At 40.9% G+C, this 23,130-nt stretch overlaps 1 protein-coding gene across 1 annotated transcript; it reads left to right on the top strand.

Annotated features, from left to right (window-relative positions):
- The first annotated feature begins 233 nt into the window (after positions 1-233).
- On the top strand, positions 234-21,783 carry LOC146694067 (uncharacterized). The gene is made up of 12 exons (XM_085478687.1): positions 234-643; positions 2,318-2,472; positions 3,653-3,784; positions 4,065-4,265; positions 9,857-9,958; positions 10,134-10,334; positions 13,592-13,668; positions 14,167-14,393; positions 16,003-16,162; positions 19,615-19,777; positions 19,901-19,954; positions 20,065-21,783. Exons 1-12 carry the CDS (start codon positions 234-236, stop codon positions 20,316-20,318), a joined length of 2,136 nt encoding a protein of 711 aa, XP_085334813.1. The 3' UTR covers positions 20,319-21,783.
- Positions 21,784-23,130: the final 1,347 nt, after the last annotated feature.

Raw genomic sequence — 23,130 nt, 5'->3', positions numbered from 1 at the left:
GGATGTGAGCGGCCCAGTAGTAGGCTAGAAAATTAGGTAATGCAAGTCCTCCACTAAATCTGCATCGCTGCAGCAAAGTTTTAGAAACCCTAGGTGGCTTCCCTCCCCAAATGAAAGAACAAATAATGTTTGTAACAAAAAATATAACAAAAAATGTTTTGGCAAAGATAAGGGAATTGACTGAAATAAAAAGAAACATTTTGGTAAGACGTTCATTTTAACAACATCTTAACATGCGTGTGTACAATCGCCAGTTACTCTTAGAAATCAAAGCATCGTATGACCTGGCTCTTAAGCAAACTGAGACAGGAGATGATTATGGGCCTCCTCCACCACTTTTTGAGCCCTGTATCCTGGTTTATCTGTGCCAACACTCCTACACCACTTCCTGGAAGAAGCGCCCGAGGAAACGAGGAAAGCGGGCTGGTACACTCATCAAAGTCCGATCTCTTCTCCGTGCTTCTCGTGGAACTACTGGACCAGCAGAGTGCATCTTTAGATGGATCCTGCCTGTTGTCCCTGGAGCTCCCACGACACTTGATCCCCCGCTCTCAGCATTTTATTTCCCTAAGCGGCCTCGGACCGTGGATGTGGTGTGGACCACGGAAATCTTCGCACACTTAACCGAGCTGGAACATCTGATGTTAGGATCTACACACTCCAAATGGCTTTACTAAATGTAAGATCATTAGCAAACAAGACGTTTGTATTAAACGACTTCCTAAAGTCACAACAGTTGGACTTTCTGTTTCTGACAGAAACATGGCTTCAACCCGGTGAGTCTGTAGCTTTTTCGGAACTGGTCCCTCCTAATTTCTCATTCTTCAGCCTCCCTCGGTCCTCTAGTGGGGGGGGGGGGGGGGGGGGGGGGGCTTAGCCACCGTGTTCAACATTCGATTTCATTGCCATCAAACATTACAGCACGACTCATTTTCTAGTTTTGAACTCCAGCTGTTTGAGTTACACCTGAATTCTGCTGCGCCTTTGCTGTGTGCCCTCATATATCGCCCTCCCTAGTTTAACAAGGATTTTATCAAAGAGTTTTCAGGTTTTATGGCTGGAATCGTTCTTAAATTTGACAGTTTTTTAATCCTTGGTGATTTTAACATCCATGTCTGCTGTGACTCTAAACCTTTGGTTAAGGACTTTTTAAATATTATTGACTCTTTTAACTTGACCCAGTGGGTTACTGGTCCCACGCATGAAAAAGGTCACACACTGGACTTGGTGCGCTCCCACGGGTTGGAGGTGTGCATCACGGAAATATCCGAGTTGCGCATCTCATCATCTTCCTGTGTTGTTCACTCTAATCCTGCGCTGCTCGGTGGATAAGCCATACGTCCCAGCGCGCAAAAAGCGAGCGCTTAATGCACTAACAGCGCCCGCTTTTTCTGCTGCCTTTATGGACTCTGGAATAATGAACTCCAACTGTAAAAGTGTTGAGGACCTTTCGGACATTCTTCATTCTACCTGCACTGATATCTTAGACTCTATTGCTCCGCTCAGGACTGTGCGCGCTAAGCATTTATCAGAGCCGTGGTTGAATGAACATACACGCTCCCTCAGACGTGACTACAGACGCGCTGAAAGGAGATGGAAAAAGGACAGATTGCATGTTTCCCTACAGATTTTAAGGACTCGTCTTTCTGCTTACCAAGAAGCTGTAAAAACTGCAAAGACACAGTTTGTCTCAAACTTAGTGTCAGTAAACAGTCACAGGCCTCAGGTACTTTTTAATGTTCTTAATCGCTTTCTTAGTTTATGTGATAATTCTGGAGTCACTTCTTCACCAAGTATGTGCGATGATTTTTTAGCATTTTTTAATGACAAGATCCTATAGATTAGGGCCCTTGTCTCGTTGTCTGCTGCCTCAGATCAGAGTCCTTCTCCTGTGTGCTCAGCTGTCTTAGAGCAGTTTGATCCCGTCTCCCTTAAGGACTTGACCGCGGTAGTTAGTAACCTAAGATCATCACACTCCCCCCGAGCTTGCTTAAAAGCACTTTTAATACTGTTGGGCCTTTTATCCTGAGATTAATTAATACGTCCCTTGCTACAGGCTGCGTCCCATCATGTTTTAAACAAGCTGTAGTTCAGCCTCTTCTTAAAAAACAAAACCTGGACCCAACTGTTCTGTCCAACTACAGTGTTTTCATATCAGTCCATCAGAGATCAGTATTGCATGGGACTATGAAGGAACGCATAGGTCTAGCTGTAAAATGTTTTTCATATTTATACGTAATTTATGTACTTTTATGTCAGATGAATACAAATGAGTGTCAGGGATAATGTCCTGGATTTTGTCTTCTATGCTTTTCAGAAGAGACTGCAATGGAATACAGTATGACATCCAAGAGGCTGTTTGCTGTGAAAATAAGCTTCACCCTGGTGTAAGTCTATTTTGCTGTGGAAAGGAGCCTTACAATCCTGGAACAGCCACTTGTTGTAAAATACAACATGGACACAGCACCACAGGTAATCAACTTGTAAAACAACTAACAAAAGAATAATTAAAATTCAAAGTGGAAATTTGACTTTGTGATCTTGCAAGAAATTGGGCACCTTAACAAGGTGAAAATGAGAATTTAATAATGTAAGTATTAGTTAATGGTGTGATGAGCATAAAAAGGTTTAAAGCAGCAGCTTCACTTATGGGGCGATGTGGCTCAAGAGTTGGGAGTTCGCCTTGTAATCGGAAGGTTGCCGGTTGGAACCCCGGCTTCGACAGTCTCTGTCTTGGTCATTGTGTCCTTGAGCAAGACACTTCACCCGTTGCCTACTGGTGGTGGTCAGAGGGCCCGGTGGCGCCAGTGTTTGGCAGCCTCGCCTCTGTCAGTGCACCCCCGGGCAGCTGTGGCTACAATGTAGCTTGCCATCACCAGCGTGTGAATGGGTGGATGACTGGGGTCCTTAGGGACTAGTAAAGCGCTATACAAATACAGGCCATTTACCATTTATGGAACAAGATATTACTCCAATGTTGGAACTGCAGTTTGTGGAACATTTGAACTGTATTGGACTAGAAAACTTAATACTTAACCGAATAAACTGGAAACTTAAAAATTATTGCAGCTACTCTCCTTCTAACATAAATAAACCATGTGCAATGATCATGCTTTGAATTTCCTTGGGGTTACAAAGTGCCTCATGGAGATTAGAAACAGCCACATACAAAAGATTAAAACAAAACTTTAAAAAAGAGCTTTTAAAAAGACCATGCTAATAAATATGATTCGTCCATGGATTCATCTGTTAGCACTTAAACTAAGTTAGGTATTTTCATTTATTCAAAGCTGCTGCAACAGTCCTTTTTTACTGCTCTGTGTACGTCACTCACACTGACATTCTGCGCAGTAAGCAGATGAAGGGCTTTTAAAAAATGTCAGTGAGTAAATTTTCTCTGAGTCATTCACTTCTCCCAAGAGTTAATGGCTCCAGTGCATGACTAAACACTGCGAAAAACACTGGTGCAAAACCACCACAGTCTTCATCAAAAACATATTTTAAACCCTCAAGAGTTGTGGTTGTGTTTGTTGTGGTTGGTTTACGTAAAAGTGAAACACCCCCTAGCTATTTTTAGATTGAGCTTTGTGACTCATGGAACTTGTGAACCTTCTAGTACTGAGTTAATGCACTTACCATGACACACTTCCAGCTGTTACACAGGGTCTAAGTGAAAAGGTGTCCAAGTGCTGTGACCTGAAGGCGTACAACCCAGTCAATGAAATATGCTGTCAATCAACCATCGTAGCAAAACCTGGACCAATGGCTGAATGCTGTGGTAAAGGTGAGCAGAACTGAACACATTGATGAAAAACATCACATTATAACCCTATACCAAGGAAAGTTAACTGTCCAGTTAAAAGAAACCTATGAAAATATACAAATTGTTTTGGAGAAGCTTAAATATAATATATAATAAATGTGGTTTTATCACAGAATTTTCTGGAAAACAGCAGAAAAATTTTCTTTTAATGTAGTGCAATTGCTTATTCAGTAGAATAATTCAGTAGTACAACATTTGTAGGAGGTAGAAATATAATGAATCACCATGGTCTTTTCCACAGAGGCTTATGATAAGGACAAGCAGTTGTGCTGTGGTCCGAATGAGAGCAAGATGATTCTGATGAGGAATTCCAGTCACCACCAGTGCTGTGGTCACAACCAGTATGACACAGAGACTCAGTGCTGCTGTTCAAATGAGGAAAGCGTGGAGATACAATCGAAGGATTCATCCTGTTGTTTCAAGGACTTTGGTGTATCTGCAGGTCAGTTCAGGACTTAACTGCATGTAACACTGTGTGGGACCAGTCTAATGAAAGTTGATGCAGTTTGAGTCACTGTACAAATCAATCTTAAGGGGGGCAGTCTTGGGGGGGGGATGATTGACTAGAAAGTATGCAAGCAAAGACAAATTAGTAAACCTGCCCCAACCTAACTTGCAATTCAAGAACAAACAAACAAACAGAACCGTTTCCTGAGCAATGTGTTATTTTCTGTTTTCCCTCATGCAAGTTATTATACAGTAGTTATGTTAAACCAAAAGCTCTATGGGTCATTAACACTGGAAGTCCAGTGTTAATTTTGACAGCAAATCTTGACTTTGTTTTAATCAGTCTGTTGTCTTGTCATTTACATTTAGTTATAAGTTAGACTAAAAGTAAAAGAATTTGGAAGCCTATTTTTAGTCAACTAAACATCACGAGATTGTAGTAAACTATGACTAAAATACAAAGTGTAAAAGTTCGCTGTCACGATCCTGGGTCTTATGACCCAGTGTTTTGAGTTTTAGTTCTTTTGATGTTTATAGTATGTTTATGCTTATTAGGTTTCCTATGTTCATTTGCTTATTAGTTCCCCCTTGTGTTTTCAACCCCTGTGAAGTCTCCCTTGCCCTTCGTGTGTTTCATGTCTGTGTGTCTTATGTTGTCATGTCTGCGTCTCATTATATTTCCTGTTTTATTTTGAAGGGGTCCTGTGTTCCTATATTCAATGTTTTTAGTGTTACTCTCTCCTTGTGACGTCGTTATGTTCATATGTGTCAGCTGTTTCTTCATGTGTTCCCACTTCCCTCATTATCCTCCTGTGTGTATTTAAGTCCTCCGTTTTCAGTGTGTCATTGTCAGGTCGTCTGTTGTCCACGCCATGTTTCCTATGCCATGCTTCGCTTCCAAGTTTCTTCTCTAGGTTTTTCTTATTGTTTGTTTAGATTTCCCAGTTTAGGTTTGTGTTAATTTTGCTTCAGTTTGCCTTGCCCTTTGTTTGTACCTTTTTTACCAGCCATATTAAACGGCTCGCTTTTTGTTAACATTTCAAGTTCTGTTCCCTGTTCCTTGGAGTCTGCGTTTTGGGTCCTTTTGTCAACCCCTACAGTCTGCCCTCGTCAGACTGTGACATTCGCTGTGATTTTAGCAGTGTTTCACACGGTTTAAAAAGTGGCCCGGTGGGTGATGGGCTCCGCCAGGGCTGCCCTTTGTCTCCGGTTCTGTTCATAATTTTTATGGACAGGATTTCTAGGCGCAGCCAAGTGGCGGAGGGCTTTCGCTTTGGTGGCCTCAGAATCTCATCTCTGATTTTTGCTGATGATGTGGTTCTGTTGGCTTCATCGGGTGAGGGCCTCCAGCTCGCACTGGAGCGGTTCGCAGCCGAGTGTGAAGCAGCGGGAATGAGGATCAGCACCTCCAAATCTGAGGCCATGGTTCTCAGCCGGAAAAGGGTGGAGTGCCCACTCCGGGTCGGGGATGAGTTCCTGCCCCAAGTGGAGGAGTTCAAGTATCTCGGGGTCTTGTTCGCGAGTGATGGGAGAAGGGAGCCGGAGATCGACAGACGGATTGGGGCTGCAGCTGCAGTAATGCGGATGCTGCACCGGTCCGTCGTGGTGAAGAGGGAGCTGAGTGTAAAAGCGAAGCTCTCAATTTACCGGTCGATCTACGTCCCTACCCTCACCTATGGCCACGAGCTGTGGGTAGTGACCGAAAGAACGAGATCGCGGATACAAGCGGCAGAAATGAGCTTCCTCCGAAGGGTGGCTGGCCTCTCCCTTAGAGATAGGGTGAGAAGTTCGGCCATCCGGGAGGGGCTCAGAGTAGAGCAGCTGCTGCTCCACATTGAAAGGAGCCAGCTGAGGTGGTTCGGGCATCTGACAAGGATGCCCCCTGGGCGCCTCCTGGGTGAGGTGTTCCAGGCATGTCCCACCGGGAGGAGGCCCCGGGGCAGACCCAGGACACGCTGGAGAGATTATATCTCTCGGCTGGCCTGGGAACGCCTTGGTATTCCCCCGGATAAGCTGGAGGAGGTGGCTGGGGAGAGGGAGGTCTGGGCCTCTTTGCTTAGGCTGCTGCCCCCGCGACCCGGCCCCGGACAAAGCGGATGAAAATGGATGGATGGATGGACAAGGAAATGGCTAATGACATCAGACTTAAGAGGCAGATAACAGCACAACAAAAGAATTCAGGTCACCTGATCCAGCCCTAATTATATGCTTCATTTAAAAAGAAAAGTTTTTAACCAAATTTTTAGAGGGTCTGTGTTTTATTCTATTCGGACTCATTCGATTTAATTTTAAATTAGGTTTTATTTATTTAGCACTAAATCACAACAACAGTTTCCTCAAGGTGCTTAAATTGTTAGGTGAAACCCTAAAATAATTAAAAGAAAACAGAGAGAACCCTAACAGTCATATAACCCCCTATGAGCAAGTGCTTTGGCAACACTGGGAATTAAAAACTTTGCTTTAACAGGAAGAAACGTCCATAAGAGCCAGGTTCAGGGAAGGGTGGCCATCTGGCGTGACCATATGGGGTGAGGAGAGGAAGACAGGACAAAACACATTGGCTACGTTCACACTGCAGGCGAAAGCGCATCAAATCCGATTTTTTGACCCTATGCGACCCATATCCGATCATGCTATGACAGTGTGAACGGCGCAAATCCGATATTTTCAAATCCGATCTGGGTCACTTTCGTATGTGGTACTGAATCCGATACATATCCGATGTTTTAGAAAGCGACTGCTGTTTGAACGGTCAAGTCGCATTAAATCCGCCTTTTACGTCACCGACACAAGACTGAAGCCAATTATCAGCGCCAGAGAAGCGCCCGAGAAGACATCGCGAACGCTTCCTGGCCATCCAGTGTAGATGTCAGTGAAACTGTTGGGAAGACAACGTAAACATTTTATTTGTACTGTATAATCTGCAGATTCTGACAGAAATCTACAGCTATCCTTTGAAGCAGCGCTCCTCTCTTAAACAGCAATAAGGATCATTATTAGGTTATTTACATTATTATGTAAATAACAAAATAACTTAAAGCAAAAATTGGGAAACGTGAAGACCGAAGTCTTTATATTAAGGGCCATCAGTCAAACAATACTGTTGCTCTGGGTCTAAACAGAGCGCGTTGTGTGTGACATCTTCTTTTGCGCATGCGGGCCGCTTTGAGCGTTCACACTAGAGCGCGTTTGCTGTCGCATTTTATTTGTAGTGTGAACGAGCAGACAAAAAAATCGGATTTGATCAAAAAATCGGAATTGAGCATTAAGACCTGCAGTGTGAACGTAGCCATTGTTACACCCCGGCCTAGGCAACCGGCGTGCAACACACGAAAAATAAAAATAAGGAAAAAAAACAAAACAAACAAACTACTACGGGTCTCCACAAAAAAAGTCCCAAAACGAAAGTATCAACAACTACTTACATCAAAGCAAAATAAGACATTTATTTACATCAAACCACCAAACTATTTACAACCAGGGGGGGGGGGAGATCGCAAACATGACAAACTGAAACACAGGGCTTAAATACATAGAGGGAGCAATCAGGGAATGGACAACAGGAGGGAAACACAGCTGGGGCAAATCAGAACTGACGAGACAAGGAAGCATAAATTGAACACACTGAGATAAGACAGACTTTCAAAGTAAAGCAGGAAACACAACCGTCACGTCTAAAACAAAACACTGACAACACCGAATCGTAACAACATGATGTGGAAAAGAGCCGTTAATAATAACGAAAGCAGAGTAGAATATAAATACATTACAGGGAGTGCAGAATTATTAGGCAAGTTGTATTTTTGAGGAATAATTTTATTATTGAACAACAACCATGTTCTCAATGAACCCAAAAAACTCATTAATATCAAAGCTGAATGTTTTTGGAAGTAGTTTTCAGTTTGTTTTTAGTTTTAGCTATTTTAGGGGGATATCTGTGTGTGCAGGTGACTATTACTGTGCATAATTATTAGGCAACTTAACAAAAAACAAATATATACCCATTTCAATTATTTATTTTTACCAGTGAAACCAATATAACATCTCCACATTCACAAATATACATTTCTGACATTCAAAAACAAAACAAAAACAAATCAGCGACCAATATAGCCACCTTTCTTTGCAAGGACACTCAAAAGCCTGCCATCCATGGATTCTGTCAGTGTTTTGATCTGTTCACCATCAACATTGCGTGCAGCAGCAACCACAGCCTCCCAGACACTGTTTAGAGAGGTGTACTGTTTTCCTTCCTTGTAAATCTCACATTTGATGATGGACCACAGGTTCTCAATGGGGTTCAGATCAGGTGAACAAGGAGGCCATGTCATTAGTTTTTCTTCTTTTATACCCTTTCTTGCCAGCCACACTGTGGAGTACTTGGACGCGTGTGATGGAGCATTGTCCTGCATGAAAATCATGTTTTTCTTGAAGGATGCAGACTTCTTCCTGTACCACTGCTTGAAGAAGGTGTCTTCCAGAAACTGGCAGTAGGACTGGGAGTTGAGCTTGACTCCATCCTCAACCCGAAAAGGCCCCACAAGCTCATCTTTGATGATACCAGCCCAAACCAGTACTCCACCTCCACCTTGCTGGCGTCTGAGTCGGACTGGAGCTCTCTGCCCTTTACCGATCCAGCCACGGGCCCATCCATCTGGCCCATCAAGACTCACTCTCATTTCATCAGTCCATAAAACCTTAGAAAAATCAGTCTTGAGATATTTCTTGGCCCAGTCTTAACGTTTCAGCTTGTGTGTCTTGTTCAGTGGTGGTCGTCTTTCAGCCTTTCTTACCTTGGCCATGTCTCTGAGTATTGCACACCTTGTGCTTTTGGGCACTCCAGTGATGTTGCAGCTCTGAAACTGGTGGCAAGTGGCATCTTGGCAGCTGCACGCTTGACTTTTCTCAGTTCATGGGCAGTTATTTTGCGCCTTGGTTTTTCCACACGCTTCTTGCGACCCTGTTGACTATTTTGAATGAAACGCTTGATTGTTCGATGATCACGCTTCAGAAGCTTTGCAATGTTGAGACTGCTGCATCCCTCTGCAAGATATCTCACTATTTTTGACTTTTCTGAGCCTGTCAAGTCCTTCTTTTGACCCATTTTGCCAAAGGAAAGGACGTTGCCTAATAATTATGCACACCTGACATAGGGTGTTGATGTCATTAGACCACACCCCTTCTCATTACAGAGATGCACATCACCTAATATGCTTAATTGGTAGTAGGCTTTCGAGCCTATACAGCTTGGAGTAAGACAACATGCATGAAGAGGATGATGTGGACAAAATACTCATTTGCCTAATAATTCTGCACTCCCTGTAGTGGAAAATGTGACTGAAGAAGAACTACTCAAGGCAAGATTCAAGGTCAACTGATCCAGCCCTAACTATATGCTTTATCAAAAACGAAGTTTTCAACCTAATCTTTGAAAGCAGGGAGGGTGTCTGTCTCCCAAATCTGTCCCCCACATATGAGGGTCCTGAAAGCTGAAGGCTCTGCCTCCTATTGTTCTTCTTCTAAAGGAAATTTATGCTGGTTACTATGAATGATGTGTGTATTTTGACCTGGTCTTTGACTCTACAGCTCCTTTATGTGGAAATACAACCTTCAACATACATAAGCATTTATGTTGTCAGTCAACTGTTGTTGCCAAATCTTCACCACAACACAGATGTTGTGATAAAGGTAAGCAGAGCTAATCAAAATACAAGTATTTCACTATAAAAAAAAGTATTTAAATGATCTGTTGTATGAGGAACATATAAAACCCGTTTCCTTAAAAAAGTTTAACATTAACTTAATTATGCATAAAGTACACTATATGCATTTCATTTTCTAGTATCTGGTTCTTTTTCCACAGAGACATATGATGTGGAAAAGCAGCTGTGTTGTGGTCCAATTAATGATAAGAAGATCCTTGAAAGGAACTCTACAGATCACCAGTGCTGTTATCATGACCAGTTCAACACAAAGACCGAGTGCTGCTGTTGGAAAAACGAAAGTGCTGAAGTACAATTGAAGAATTCATCTTGCTGTTCAGAGGAGTCAGCTGTGCTTGAAGGTCAGAACTTGTCTAATACAATTTCATGCACATCTTAGAAATTACATTTGATATTCAACTGAATTTCAGTTGGCATTTTGTATCTTTGCAAAATTCTAGTTGGTGGAAAAAGGCTACATTTACTCCATGATATGGAGCTGTTGTTGTGATTTTGGGATGGCAGCATGGACTGCTAAATCCAATAATCAGAATCACAATACTTTATGACGGCTCGAGGAAATGATGTGGTCACAGTTGATCCAAGTCATTAACTAGTAACCAGAACAATAAAAAATCCTGAGCATTGTTCAGCAATTATTAACAGACTTCAGCCACCTCTGTCTCTTCCTGAAGAGTGCAGTGGTGTTTAGCCCAGTCTAGTTTATTGTCAATGTGTACTCTAACGTATTTATACATACTATGTCCACATGGAGTCCCTGGATTGAAACAGGGGTCACAGGTTTCATAATCCTCCTAAAGTCCACAATCAATTCATTGGTCTTTGTAATGTTGAGCTCCAGATAATTCTGCTTGCACCACATAACAAAGGAGTCCATGTGTGGTCGAGTACCTGGTACTCTACGTCAATGTATCACCTTCACTGATGCATTCAACCACCGGAGACTCATCAGAAAACTTCTAAAGGTCTCTGTGCAGTGTCTCCCATCAGTGGTGTAGAGGGTGAATAGCCCCAGTGTTGTTGATCATCTCGTCAGACACAGTTTTGAAGACACACATGAACCTTCAGCCAGGTAATCAGCAATCCAGGACACAAGAGAGGCATCTACCTGCATTGCTGTCAGCTTCTCACACAGGATGGTCAGCCTGATGGTACTGAATGCACTGAGGAAGTAAAAAAAAAAACATGACCTTCACAGTCCTTGCTGGCTGATTCAGATGGGCATAGACATGGTTGAGCAGGTAGATGACGGCGTTATCAGCTCCAAGACGGGGCTGGTAAGCGAATTGAAAGAGGTTCATATATGGAGCTGATCAAGGATGAGTCTTTCCAGGTTCTTGATGTGGTCACTGCCACCAGTCTACAATGACCAGAAAAATGGTTTGGTCATCAATTCAGTTCAGTGTTCTATATAGCATCAATTCATATCAACCTTTGTTTCAAGGCATGTTATGTTTAACCCACCATCATGGCAAAATGTGACGTTGGGTCCACCATGTCCACTCGCGGTTTGCCTGTCCAATCGGTTGGGGTTATCAGGTTGCTATATTGCAAGGTAAAGAACCTATAATATTAGAAAGAACCCCAAACAATTACACATTATCCTATAAGCAAGCACTTGGCAACAGTGGTACTTTTACCAGGAAGAGCTCTGTAGCAGAGCCAGACTCATGGGAGGCACCCATCCGCCACAACTGGTTGGGGTGAGGGGATAGAGAAGAGAGAAAGCCAGAGTTTAATAATTACTAATGATTAAATGGTAGTAGTGTATTAAGGATTAAAATGGAAAATGAGAGATAAAGATGAATGGAGGGCAGTTAGTGAACCAGGGAATGCAGACTGGTAAGGAGGAAGTGAAGATAGCTATGAAGAGGATGAAGAAGGGGAGCTTAGGTAAAACAAAGGATGACAAGCAGATAGTCTGAAAAGGAACTGAAGGAAGCACACCCTAAATATACACACAAGGTAATGAGGGAAATGCACAACAGATAGGAGACACAGCTGAACCTAATTAGACGTGGTGAGACAGGGAGACTTAAGGAACTAGAAACACAGAAACTGAGAGACTAGCAATGATAAATCATGAGGAAATCAAAGATTAACAAGAATAATACAAAACACAGAACACTGGGCCACCATCCCAGAGCCATAACTCCTTTAGATGTATGGAGGTGTCTAGGGTAGAGGGCAGCGTTTTGTTTTTTTAAACAGACTGACAGTATGATCCTAGAGAGTGATTGGAGGCCTGAGGAAAGGATAAGAAGTGGATAGGCACTAATTTTCAAGAACAAAGGTAAACCACAACCATTAAATAGCAACTACAGAAGGATAAAGTTGATGAGCTATATCATCTAGCTGTGGAAAAGAGGTTAAGAGGAGAGGTGATGATCAGTGAGCTGCAGTTATTGCTTCGTGCCAAAAAAAGCAGGGATCCGCTCTTAGCTCCTTCTTGCTGGCCATGGTTATAGACAGGACAACAGGTCAGCCTGAGTTCAGGCAGTGCTGTGAAATATGTGCTCTGTAGTGAGAGAGTGAGGAAAAGAGGCTGGAGACTTGGAGTTATGTCCTGGAAAACAGATGTTAGGCAGGATGGAGTGGGTGTCATGTCAATGAAAGACATTCCTCACTTCATTTAAAACAAAAGTTGCATTCAGGAGAAAAGAAAAAAAATGTTACAAACCAGATGAGAAGGCATTTTACAAAGTTAAATCTTTGAAATCTGTTTTAGACCTAAAGCTAAATGGGTCTTGCATTTTAAAAACTTAAAAATTAGTTCTGTCAAAAAATTGTGCTTACTCAACTTTTTAGTAGCAAATGTAATGTTTGAAAAAACTGTTTTTTTTTAAAAAAAAATACATTCCTACCACCAGAGTGAATAAGGCTGAAGTCACTTAATGGTCCAAATACATTATCTCAGAAAATCTTATAGATCAATAGTCAAGATGGGAGTTAGAGCTGAAAAATTCAGCTTTATTTGTTTTCTTCTTGATAGCACAGGTGTTTTTTTTTTTATATCGAGATAAGTTAATGAATTTACTGTGTAGTGCACCTCTTTCTTTTTCTGTTTATGAGAGTCATTATTCCTCATCCAAGAGTCTTTCTCTTTCCTTGTCATCTATGTGACAGTAATCATCCAAATAACAGCATTTATGTGATTTATTTGATTGTTTTATAGTCCTTATTACTATAGGCTTTACTGGGCCTCACAAACCACAGTTAAAAACAATAATATGGCATATACTGTTTTCTTAATTTATAAATGTGCATGTAGCCACTTAAATAGAAGCAGTAGCATTCCAACATTAACTTACAAGGCCCAGTCAAAATTTCTGGTACCCATCCAAAGGGTGTATAGTGTAAACTAGGGATGGGAAGTCACAGTGGTTTCTTGCTGGGTTTGGTTTCAGATTCATTTATACTGAATTCCTACATGCAGTGCACAAGAATGGCAAAGATGGATGTGTTTATTATGTTATTTTGGCAAAAACAAATTTAAAAACAGAACAAAAGACCGCAAATCCTCTGAGTCATCTTTTCCATAGATAATTCATCCCCAAATGTTCCCATCTACCCTTTCCACCCTCACACCCCTCCTTAGGTCAAAGCAATTCCAAGGTGGGAAACCAAGTCTGCTGTGATGGCTGTTCATCTGTGCAGAAGCCTTGGATCAATCAAGTAATGCACTCAATACATTGTTTGCTTTTCCCAGGCCTGCCCAGCTGGCTGACTTTTTTCTATTAATGCAAGTCAAAATGCTTAATCTCTAGAAAAATCTAATTGTTTCCAGTGAAGGCTATGAGCTATAAGCACTGTTTTCAGCTTTCAGCTCTTTTTCTTTTGCTTACAGAAAAAGGAAGAATATAATAAGTCCATTCTGGCAAGATTTTTAATGAGATAATTGATTAGAAAGCATTCTGGATAGCACAGGTCCAGAATTAAAGGTAAATTTGAGCAGGATTCAATTGCTGCAAAGAACAATACAATGTAGAGTTAACGGCAGTCGAACCCAGTGATCCCAGTGAAAAAAAAGAGCTGTTTTTGTACCACTTTGATGAGAAAGCTCGGAGCTCCACCCCGCTCCTTTTACATGGTTACTCAGGGTGTTTTCTATCTGATATATAGGATGTTTCTGCATTGCTGCACACATTACTGTTTTATTTCTGATTCTTCAAGTGCTGTGGGGACACACCGTTTGGCTCAGCACAACGTGGAGTTCTCTGTTGTAATAACACCTTGTACGAGAACAGAAATGATGGAGAGGAATGTTCAGAGACGGGTATTCCTTATGACCCAACTAAAGGGACCATATGTTGCTCTCAGTTTCATGGCAGCCCGGGACAACACTGCTGTGGGACAGAAATTTACCAGCCTGATGCTGAGATCTGCTGTAACGGACACAGGTGAGTGTGTGTGTGTGTGTGTGTGTGTGTGTGTGTGTGTGTGTGTGTGTATCCTGAGGGACAGCTCAAGTCAAGCATTTTTGAGACAAAGTTAGAGAGGTGAGGCTGTTTAGGCATGTGCATAGGAGGGATTGTCGATATACTGGACAAAGAATGTTAAATCTGGAACTGCCAGGCAAGAGAAAGACATTACTCTCACATGAAGATTTATGTATGTACTAAAGAGGACATGCAAAGATTTGGTGCAAAAAAAAGAGGATGGTAAGGAATATCCAGTGTGGGAACTTCTAAAGGGATCAGCTGAAAGAAGAAATCTGTTTCGAGTTGTATTGTATTGCTGATGAAATCTGGTGAAACAAACTTCTTTCTTTTTTTAAATTTAGTTGGTATGTATCGCTGGATTGCATTTTGTCTCTCAGGACAGCTGTGCTAAAGGGAACCACTTAATTTAATGTTTTCTGAGAGAGGGTGGAGGAAAACTCAGAAAGGAGTGGCATGGGAAAATTACTTTTCATGGAATGTATATGTGTCTGCGATATGCAAATGCTCCAGCTGTGCACAAACCCTATCCCCACTTTGTTTTCAGTGTGGTGACTTTAAAATGCACTGAGCTACTGTGCCAGAGAATTTCTGTCTCAGTCTGTGTAGTCTCTGACTGGGTTTGGCCCTGTTTTAGTTAAAGTTTATTGTTAAGGGCTATGTTCATGTGTGCATGTCTTTTCATAATTATGTTCTTTGGCTTTCTTTTTAGAGGTTATTATTTAAATTATCGCCCTACTCAGCAGCAAATAGCATTAAGATTTCAGTTTTTTTCTTTTTATAGTTTGCTCTTTACAAGATGAACTGGTTGAGTCTTGGCTGCTCTAATCAAGCTTATTTCCAGTTGGAGTAGCTGTCAAAGTGACAACACCTTTATGTTATTTTCTGGTTTTATGTTTTATTCTATTATCCATTAGATTGTTACATTGTTATGTCTGTTTTTTGTGTTTTATTATAAATTGATTTTCATCTGTAAAATTGCTTAATAAGTACATTTTACTTTTACTTACTAACAGCGGCAGCATTACACATAGCCATAGCCAGCAGCCACTACCTTAATTATAACTAAGCAAGCAGCTAATGTAGCTGCAGGGTAACTGCTAAGAGTTAAATGGCTGACATTAATATGATAACTCCATAGCATGTTAATGTTTATGAAACGGAAGCATTACTGATGTCACAAAATAAATTGATGTTCCATGATGTGAACATTATCAACAGTTTATGTTCAGCTGCTAATGAGGGGAGCATCTATGTAAGCCTATCTTTAGCAGTGCTGTCTGAAGTTGCACGTTCACTGGAGGAGGCACAGACAGCACTTTTGGTATCGATATTGTTGGAGATAAAATTATAATTCATTATAAATTTTCAGTATTTTCATCTGAGTTAAGTATAGATGAAAATCTTTTTTTTCCTGCCAACACTCTGTTGAAGAAGTTAAGAAGGTATCTTCCAGAGTGAGATCCAGTTAATACATAAGACAAGAGTCATCTAATTCAGAATCTTTTTGGCATACATCTTTATCACTGTCCTTATTGAATCATAACGGTTACCTCTGTTTTCCACCCAGACATTCCAGATTGGAAAATATTCACTGCTGTGGGATTAAAGCCTACAACATTAAAGACCCACAGATGAAGTGCTGTGCAGGAACACTGTACAATCTGACACTGTTAGATGAGCATGGACAGGACGCACAGTGTTGCGGATCCCTTCTGCAAAAGCAACAGGTAGAGTTAATATTACTGATGCTATCTCAAGATCTACTCTTTGTTTATGTAATCATGTCTTACACCTTATTAGGTCATAAGATCTTAGAGTAGAAGAGAATGGAATAGAATAGAATTCAACTTTATTGTCTCTCCTACAACATGCAATGATCCAAGCACACTCTGTGGGAGGAGGTATGCAAAATATGAAGAGGGGCTTCCAACCAGTGCAAATGTGCTCCCATGCAGTCCTCAACCCATCTATCTTCTTAGCTAAAAATGTAACTATTAACATCCTTGAAGGCGCGTGCCAATGCACCGCTGAGTCTTGTTCTGATGTACTGTCTTTCCTATGTTGTGACATGTGGACAATGATCCAAGGACACTTTGGGGGAGGAAATGTGCAAAATACTTTCACAGGAGGCTTGGCTGCTGTGAGGAAGGAGAGGGAGAGATGAAAGGGTGGTTGCTGTTGCAGGTTTAAGCCTTGATTATAATATGTTACAAAGATGGACATGGATACCTGGAGACCTAATAGTGGTCATTCCTCTTACACATCTTTGAAGTCCGCTTGATGTCTCCCATCTGGGTATATGATGAGTCAGTACATTGTCTGCAGATGTTCCTAGTACACATGGACCATAATAAACCAAAGCTTTCAAACAAGAAGTTTCATGGTGTCAGTGAGCTGGACCCATAAGCCCCTTTACCATTAGTACCTACTTTAATTGACTTGGCATGGTTTGTCACAGTTTCCAGGATTTTCCATTAGGTCCAGGTGCTTTTTTAGTAGCTGCTCAGCCCAGGGCCCTGTGCTTCGTACGTCGCTTACTACATCCAAGATCAAATGAAACATCCAAGACCAAATCATCGCGCTAACTCTGAGCTCGCTATTCCGGTTCCCCGAACACACCTGTTGTTGACGATTAGTATAGCTGGATGAAGTAATGTGAGATCACTGGGTGGCCCAACGCATCGATAGTGGAAACATTGATCGGCAACCCTTTGATTGGTCGGCGAAAATGTCGAAGGAGCGCGCTCGGTATTTTTCGGCAGCAGAGCAAGAACTCTTGAGTGAGGGATTTCAGGAGTTTCAGAGTTTAATTAAAACGCAAGGGAACACTGCAAAGGCTGCAAAAGCAAGGAGAGAGGGCTGGCAGAAAGTTGCTGACAAATCAAACTCGTAAGTAATTCAATAATAACAATAATAATGGAGTGGATTTATATAGCGCTTTTCAAGGCACCCAAAGCGCTTTACAATACCACTATTCATTCACTCTCACATTCACACACTGGTGGAGGCAGCTACGGTTGTAGCCACAGCTGCCCTGGGACAGACTGACAGAAGCCAGGCTGCCATATTGCGCCATCGGCCCCTCTGGCCAACACCAGTAGGCGGTAGGGTAGATTTATCATATCACACCATATTATCCAATATTATATTACATTATATTATATTATAATATGTTATATTATATCCTCTGTCACATTAGAGCCACAACAGGACCCACTAGAACATGGGAACAAGTAAAAGTGAAATATAAGAATATTCTACAGAATGGTAATATTGATCACTTATATTGCTTGTCGTCTCTTGGAAAGAGACCCTGGAATACTCTGTTTGTTTGTTCATAACAGCAACCAAGAAAAGGGCAGAGCAAAAAAAAAGACAGGTGGTGGTCCTGCACCCCCTCGTCAACAAGTTGGTTAAGTGAATAATACCCTCACGGGAATATCGATATCTCTCTATGAGCACACTGTCGCGCTGAGCTAAAGGATCCTGTCTGTCCCGCAATATACGCTGAATTCTGAGGACTCTCCTTATCAATCTTGCACCTTCCGCAATGGGTTGCTCGCGTAAACGGACAGGATATGACTGCGACAGACTTCCCAAATCCACCTTCGCTTTTATAGCCGTGGTCTCTCATCTTGATTACACGAAGTAATTTACAAGTACTACTCTGAAATATGAATTACATCTGAAATAATCAAATACATGTAATAGAATGTTAATAGTACATTTCCCTTTTTTAGGGAATGACCTGTATGTATCTGTGTGACATCAATAAAAGGATCAAGTGCTGCATTATCTTTAGTTACATTGATGTTATTTATTTATGGTGAAACAGTGGTGGAATATCGCTGTTGCTTTCGTATGAATGACGCGGGCATACCTGCGTGGCCGCGATCTAATCCTGTTTACATAAAGTAAACCTGCTCCCCAGCAGGTTTACGCTTACGGCTCTGTTGCTATGACAGCAAGTCCCGGATGGGCTTCGGGGAACCGAACGATCCAGGATCACGCGAAATCGTCAACAATCTAATCCAGCTAACTCACTTAGCGCGGTACGAAGCACAGGCCCCAGATTCCAAGCAATCCAAACAGGTACTAAAATATGACGTCGTCAGACTGGTTGCCACGAATTGGGTGGTAGGTAGCAACACTTAATGAGTCATGAGAGTATCTCGTTTGCGAAAATCCATAGTCTGCTTCGAAGTTCACCTAAGTCCACCTGTTGGAGCATTCGTGTCGCATATCAATTGCAATGTGCAATGCACAGATATGTTGCTATGACAACAAGCACACAAATAAGGAACTAGTGGGTTGTAATGGAAAACCAGTCAATCCGAGTCAAGTTGTTTCGATTCGTAGAGAGTTGATCCGAGTAGGTACTAATGGAAAAGGAGTTATTGAGTCACACGTAAAAAAAAAAAATTGACTTCGCTCATTGGCCCACTCCAAACTGCTTTCAACTCCACTGCCGTTGGTTGGCTTTAAACCAGTGTTTATGCCAACCAGACTTCCTTCCCTCACAAGAATTTCCTCCATAGTTTAGGGATAAAACATCCAAACAAAAGCTAAAAAATGCGCTGTGCATTACAGTGCTCAGATTGTTACATAGGAGAAACCTAAAAATCCCCCAGATGCATGGTACAACACAGGAGAGCCAAGTCATCAGGATAAGACTCAGCTGTACATTTATAACTAAAGGAGAACAGACACTCATTTGAAAATCCCACCAGAAAAACAGTTGGTTTAAGAGAGGAGCAAAGCAGTCCAATGATGATCACTGAATAGAGGTGGTGGTCTATGACACCAACTATCAGACAGTCTTGAAATCCCTTCCCTGGTGTTTCAAACCACACTTGAAGCACACCTTGAACCATGTGATCTTAATAACTCACATGATTGCATGGTGGGGTAGTGTCTCATAAGAGATTCACACTTTGGCTTTAATTACCATAATGACACTGCTAGATTTGCACATATTTGCTGTTATTGAAGTCACTTAAGACTAACATGGACTGAATTGTGAATCTACACAGACAAACAAAGCTGATTTTAGCTTATGTAGCAACATTACTGGGTGAACTTGACATTAACTAACACATTCCTCAAAAACTCCAAACAATTATGTTTATGTATAATTGTATAATTATGTATATAAAGAACACTGTCTTTTTAAATCCAGGACATTTGCTGCTCAAGTGAGGACAGAGAAGTGCTATACTCTGCTAAGACGGGATTCAGATGCTGTGGTCACCTCTACTTCAACACCACCCTGTGGTCATGCTGTGCTGAGCGGCTGAGATCAATCCATGAACCAGGACAGGATCGGAGAAAGATGAATAATGGTCTGTCATCTCTACTTAAAAGTCCTCTCACAAAGTAGAACTAAATTTTGTGTCATTTGAACTTAATAGCACAGCTTAGATCATGTATTTCACCTGTTCTGTGTCTATAATGTTCTTTTACAGAATCCAGACTTCAATCAGTGAATAATATGAACAAAACTGATCTTTGCAAAAAAAGTAGGACATCAGTCTATATGTAAATTTAAAAAACAAAACATTGTAGCAAATGCTGTTTAGGAATTTATGGGGGTTTGTAATGCAATGTATTTGTGTGCGTCTCTGTTTAGTGCGCATCGGGACAGTGGAAAGTGTCTCTCTGCATAGCATTGTGTTCAAGAGCGTGCTGAAGATCCGTGGAAAGAAGGCCAAAGTGAAAGCGTTGCCTTTCCCTTATATCTTGAAAACAGATGATCACTGCAGCTCACCCAAACTGATTCCTGGGAAGACCTACTTCTTTAACAAAGTTAATGTTTTCACCGATTCCAACCATGACACTGTTCTTCAGTCACTCCACTTCATTTTTTCTAAGTGTTCAGCTTAGATCACCAGTCACTGATGGATACATATTACTTCTTACTCACACACTGATTTACATTTTTTCACAACAGCTATTACAGAGATGCGTTGTCACATAACGGTCTGTTACCTCTAAAACAATCAACCGTAAAGGTACTCATCATCATAAAAAAATTAAACCTGACGTTTTACCAGCAATACCAGCAGCAAAGTTGGTGAAAACCAACCCAAAGAGATCTTTTCAGTTCATCATTGCTTTTCTTACTCATTCAGGCTCAAAATATGACCTGTTTGCTTGGATTAGCATGCACTCACCTTGAACATTGCTCTGGATCCCACGGATCTTCATGAGCTTTACTGATCTTTATTTTACCTTTTCAGATTTTTGAATAGGTTTGAGTTTGCATTTGCAGCAGTGTTGCACTGCCAAAAATTTTAGGCCAGTCACTTTTTTTTCTACAAGGTGAGATAAGTTATTGTTGCACAAATAACAGTTGGAGGTTTTTTGTTTGTTTCTTTTAAAATTTTCTATTATACAGATTATGTAACTTGAGTAAAAAGAAAAACAAAGCTAATTTGCCAGTAGCAGGCAACCATTTACCTTATTTAGAGACTATGATGCACAATATTACTGCAATACAGACAAATGTGATGTAAGTATACAATGCATTACTTTTTATATCACACCCACACTGCATACTTATTTCATTAAGAAAATCACATTGTGTTTCCAAAACAGCAGTATCAGTTATTAGTGATATTAGTTATACATTGTTATCAATATATTATACATTGTTTTTCAAATATTGCTTCACTTTTTACTTTACTCTGCCTGTATTCAGCCAAACCATGTTCCTCTTTGGTGTAAGATGACCCAAAAATATGGGGTTATTTTTGTGCCACTATTCTGAGCGCACGTTAAAAAAAAATGCAGGTGCAAAGTGTTGCATTTTGAGGAGAAATATATTTTGAGTGGAGAAAAGCTAAACTTGAGTGAAAAAATTTAATTGCTGCATGCAAAAAATGCATTTCAGTGTTTGCTATTATAGCAGCCCCTCTCGCTCAGTTTTTGCATTTGCGCTTGCTCTCAATGTGTTGCTTGTGCTCTCAACATTTCTGCCCGTGCACATTCAACTCTTTCTGTACACCGTTATATTTGTGCCACAAAACCAGCCAATCACAGACTTGGATGCAACGAAATCTGATTGGCTGTTTTGGTCTCCAATCAGCTTGAAATGTCGAAATGCAATATCCCAGAATCCATTTCGTCCAAAACTCAAACGAGGCTGTGGCGGAGGAACACAGAGTGGCGGAGTTTGAAATATTACTCTTTCTGGGTCACAAAATAAACTTTTAAGATATTTTCATGCGAGAATGGTGCTGTGTAAACTTCAAATATCTGCTCGATTCATCAAGACATCACATATTTACAAAAGTGCTCTAATGTTTTTGGAGATTCCTGATAGCCACCAGCTGACCGCATAGCTGGACTGGCCATTTGCCTGGTGGGTCGATGGTGATTTTTCATTTTTATGTTTGTTTGTTTTTTTAAAACGGTATAAACAATAAAAGGTGGTGGATTAGCCAATTGGTAACAGGCATCTCCGAAAACATTACAGTATTAGAGTACATTAAGTAAGAACAATGTACTTCAAAGTGTAATATTTACTGAACTTCATATTGTAGTCAGTCACACAACTTAAAGTAATTACTGAGTGTAACACAGCCAATTGGTACACAGTGTTGTTGAAATCTAAATCTGTAATATATGCAATAATGAAATATGATCACCAACTGCCAAAGTCTGAAACAAAAAGAAAAAGCTAAATGGCCTGTATTTGTATAGCGCTTTTCTAGTCCCTCTGACCACCACCAGTAGGCAAACATGGGGTTAGTATCTTGCCCAAGGATATTTGGCATGCAGCCAGGAGGCAGCCTGGGATCGAACCACCGACCTTCTGATTAGTGGCTGACCTGCTCTGCCACCTGAGCTACAGCCACCCCATGAAGCTAAAGAAGCAAACAGTATATCAAAGCTTGTGCGAGTCTGTGATCAGCAGTAGCTGACACCTTAGCAGTCATTATAGCAGGTAGCACACAAGAATAGCATGCAGCTCTGTGCTCAAAGCAGCTATTAGCTAATATAGTTTATCTTTTTAAAAATTGGGGATTATTATTTTTATGCTTTTATTTTCTGATTCTTGCACTAAACTAAATTATAAATGGTGACTGTTTGCACATCATTAACCCATATAACTGAATGTATACATGTTCTATTAATGGCATTGTTTTATTTTTATTGATTAAGCTACTAGATGTACTCAACTTGCCATTTATCATGAAATATGCTTTAAGGACCCAAAAGACCACCCAGAGGTCACATTTAAATGTCTTGTGTTTGTTTACTTGTAACTACAAATTTTTGTTCTCCTTGGTTTAAGCTACATTTCTTTTATTTGGAATATGTTTGGCATGTATTTCACTGTATGTTTCTTCACAATATATAAGACACACCTTTAACCCAGAGAAACCCTGGAAACGTTGAAGGCACACAATTTTACATTTTGCATGTTTGAGTGAAATTGTAGGAGCTACTGTTCTTTTAAGGATAAAGCTTTGAATAAATAAATATAACAGCATGTTGTGTTTTATCTTATTGAATTGATGGTCTTAAGGTTGGTCTTGCGATTATTCATGGATCAAAAGATAGTTCCAGCTGGAGATGAAATGAATACAGAAATATGCTACTTTTTCAAAGTTGTGACTCTTGTGCCAAAAATCCCCTGAAATATAGATTTCAAAGTATGTGAGCTTAAAAATCTAACACTGGATTTGTC

Source organism: Copadichromis virginalis, linkage group LG14 (genome assembly GCF_057382275.1).
Source record: "Copadichromis virginalis isolate Kocher_CV1m ecotype Utaka linkage group LG14, C_Virginalis_male_GT1.1, whole genome shotgun sequence".
Taxonomy (NCBI): domain Eukaryota; kingdom Metazoa; phylum Chordata; class Actinopteri; order Cichliformes; family Cichlidae; genus Copadichromis; species Copadichromis virginalis.
Note: the sequence above shows the minus strand (reverse complement) of the source record. Positions and strands in the feature narration are given on the sequence as shown.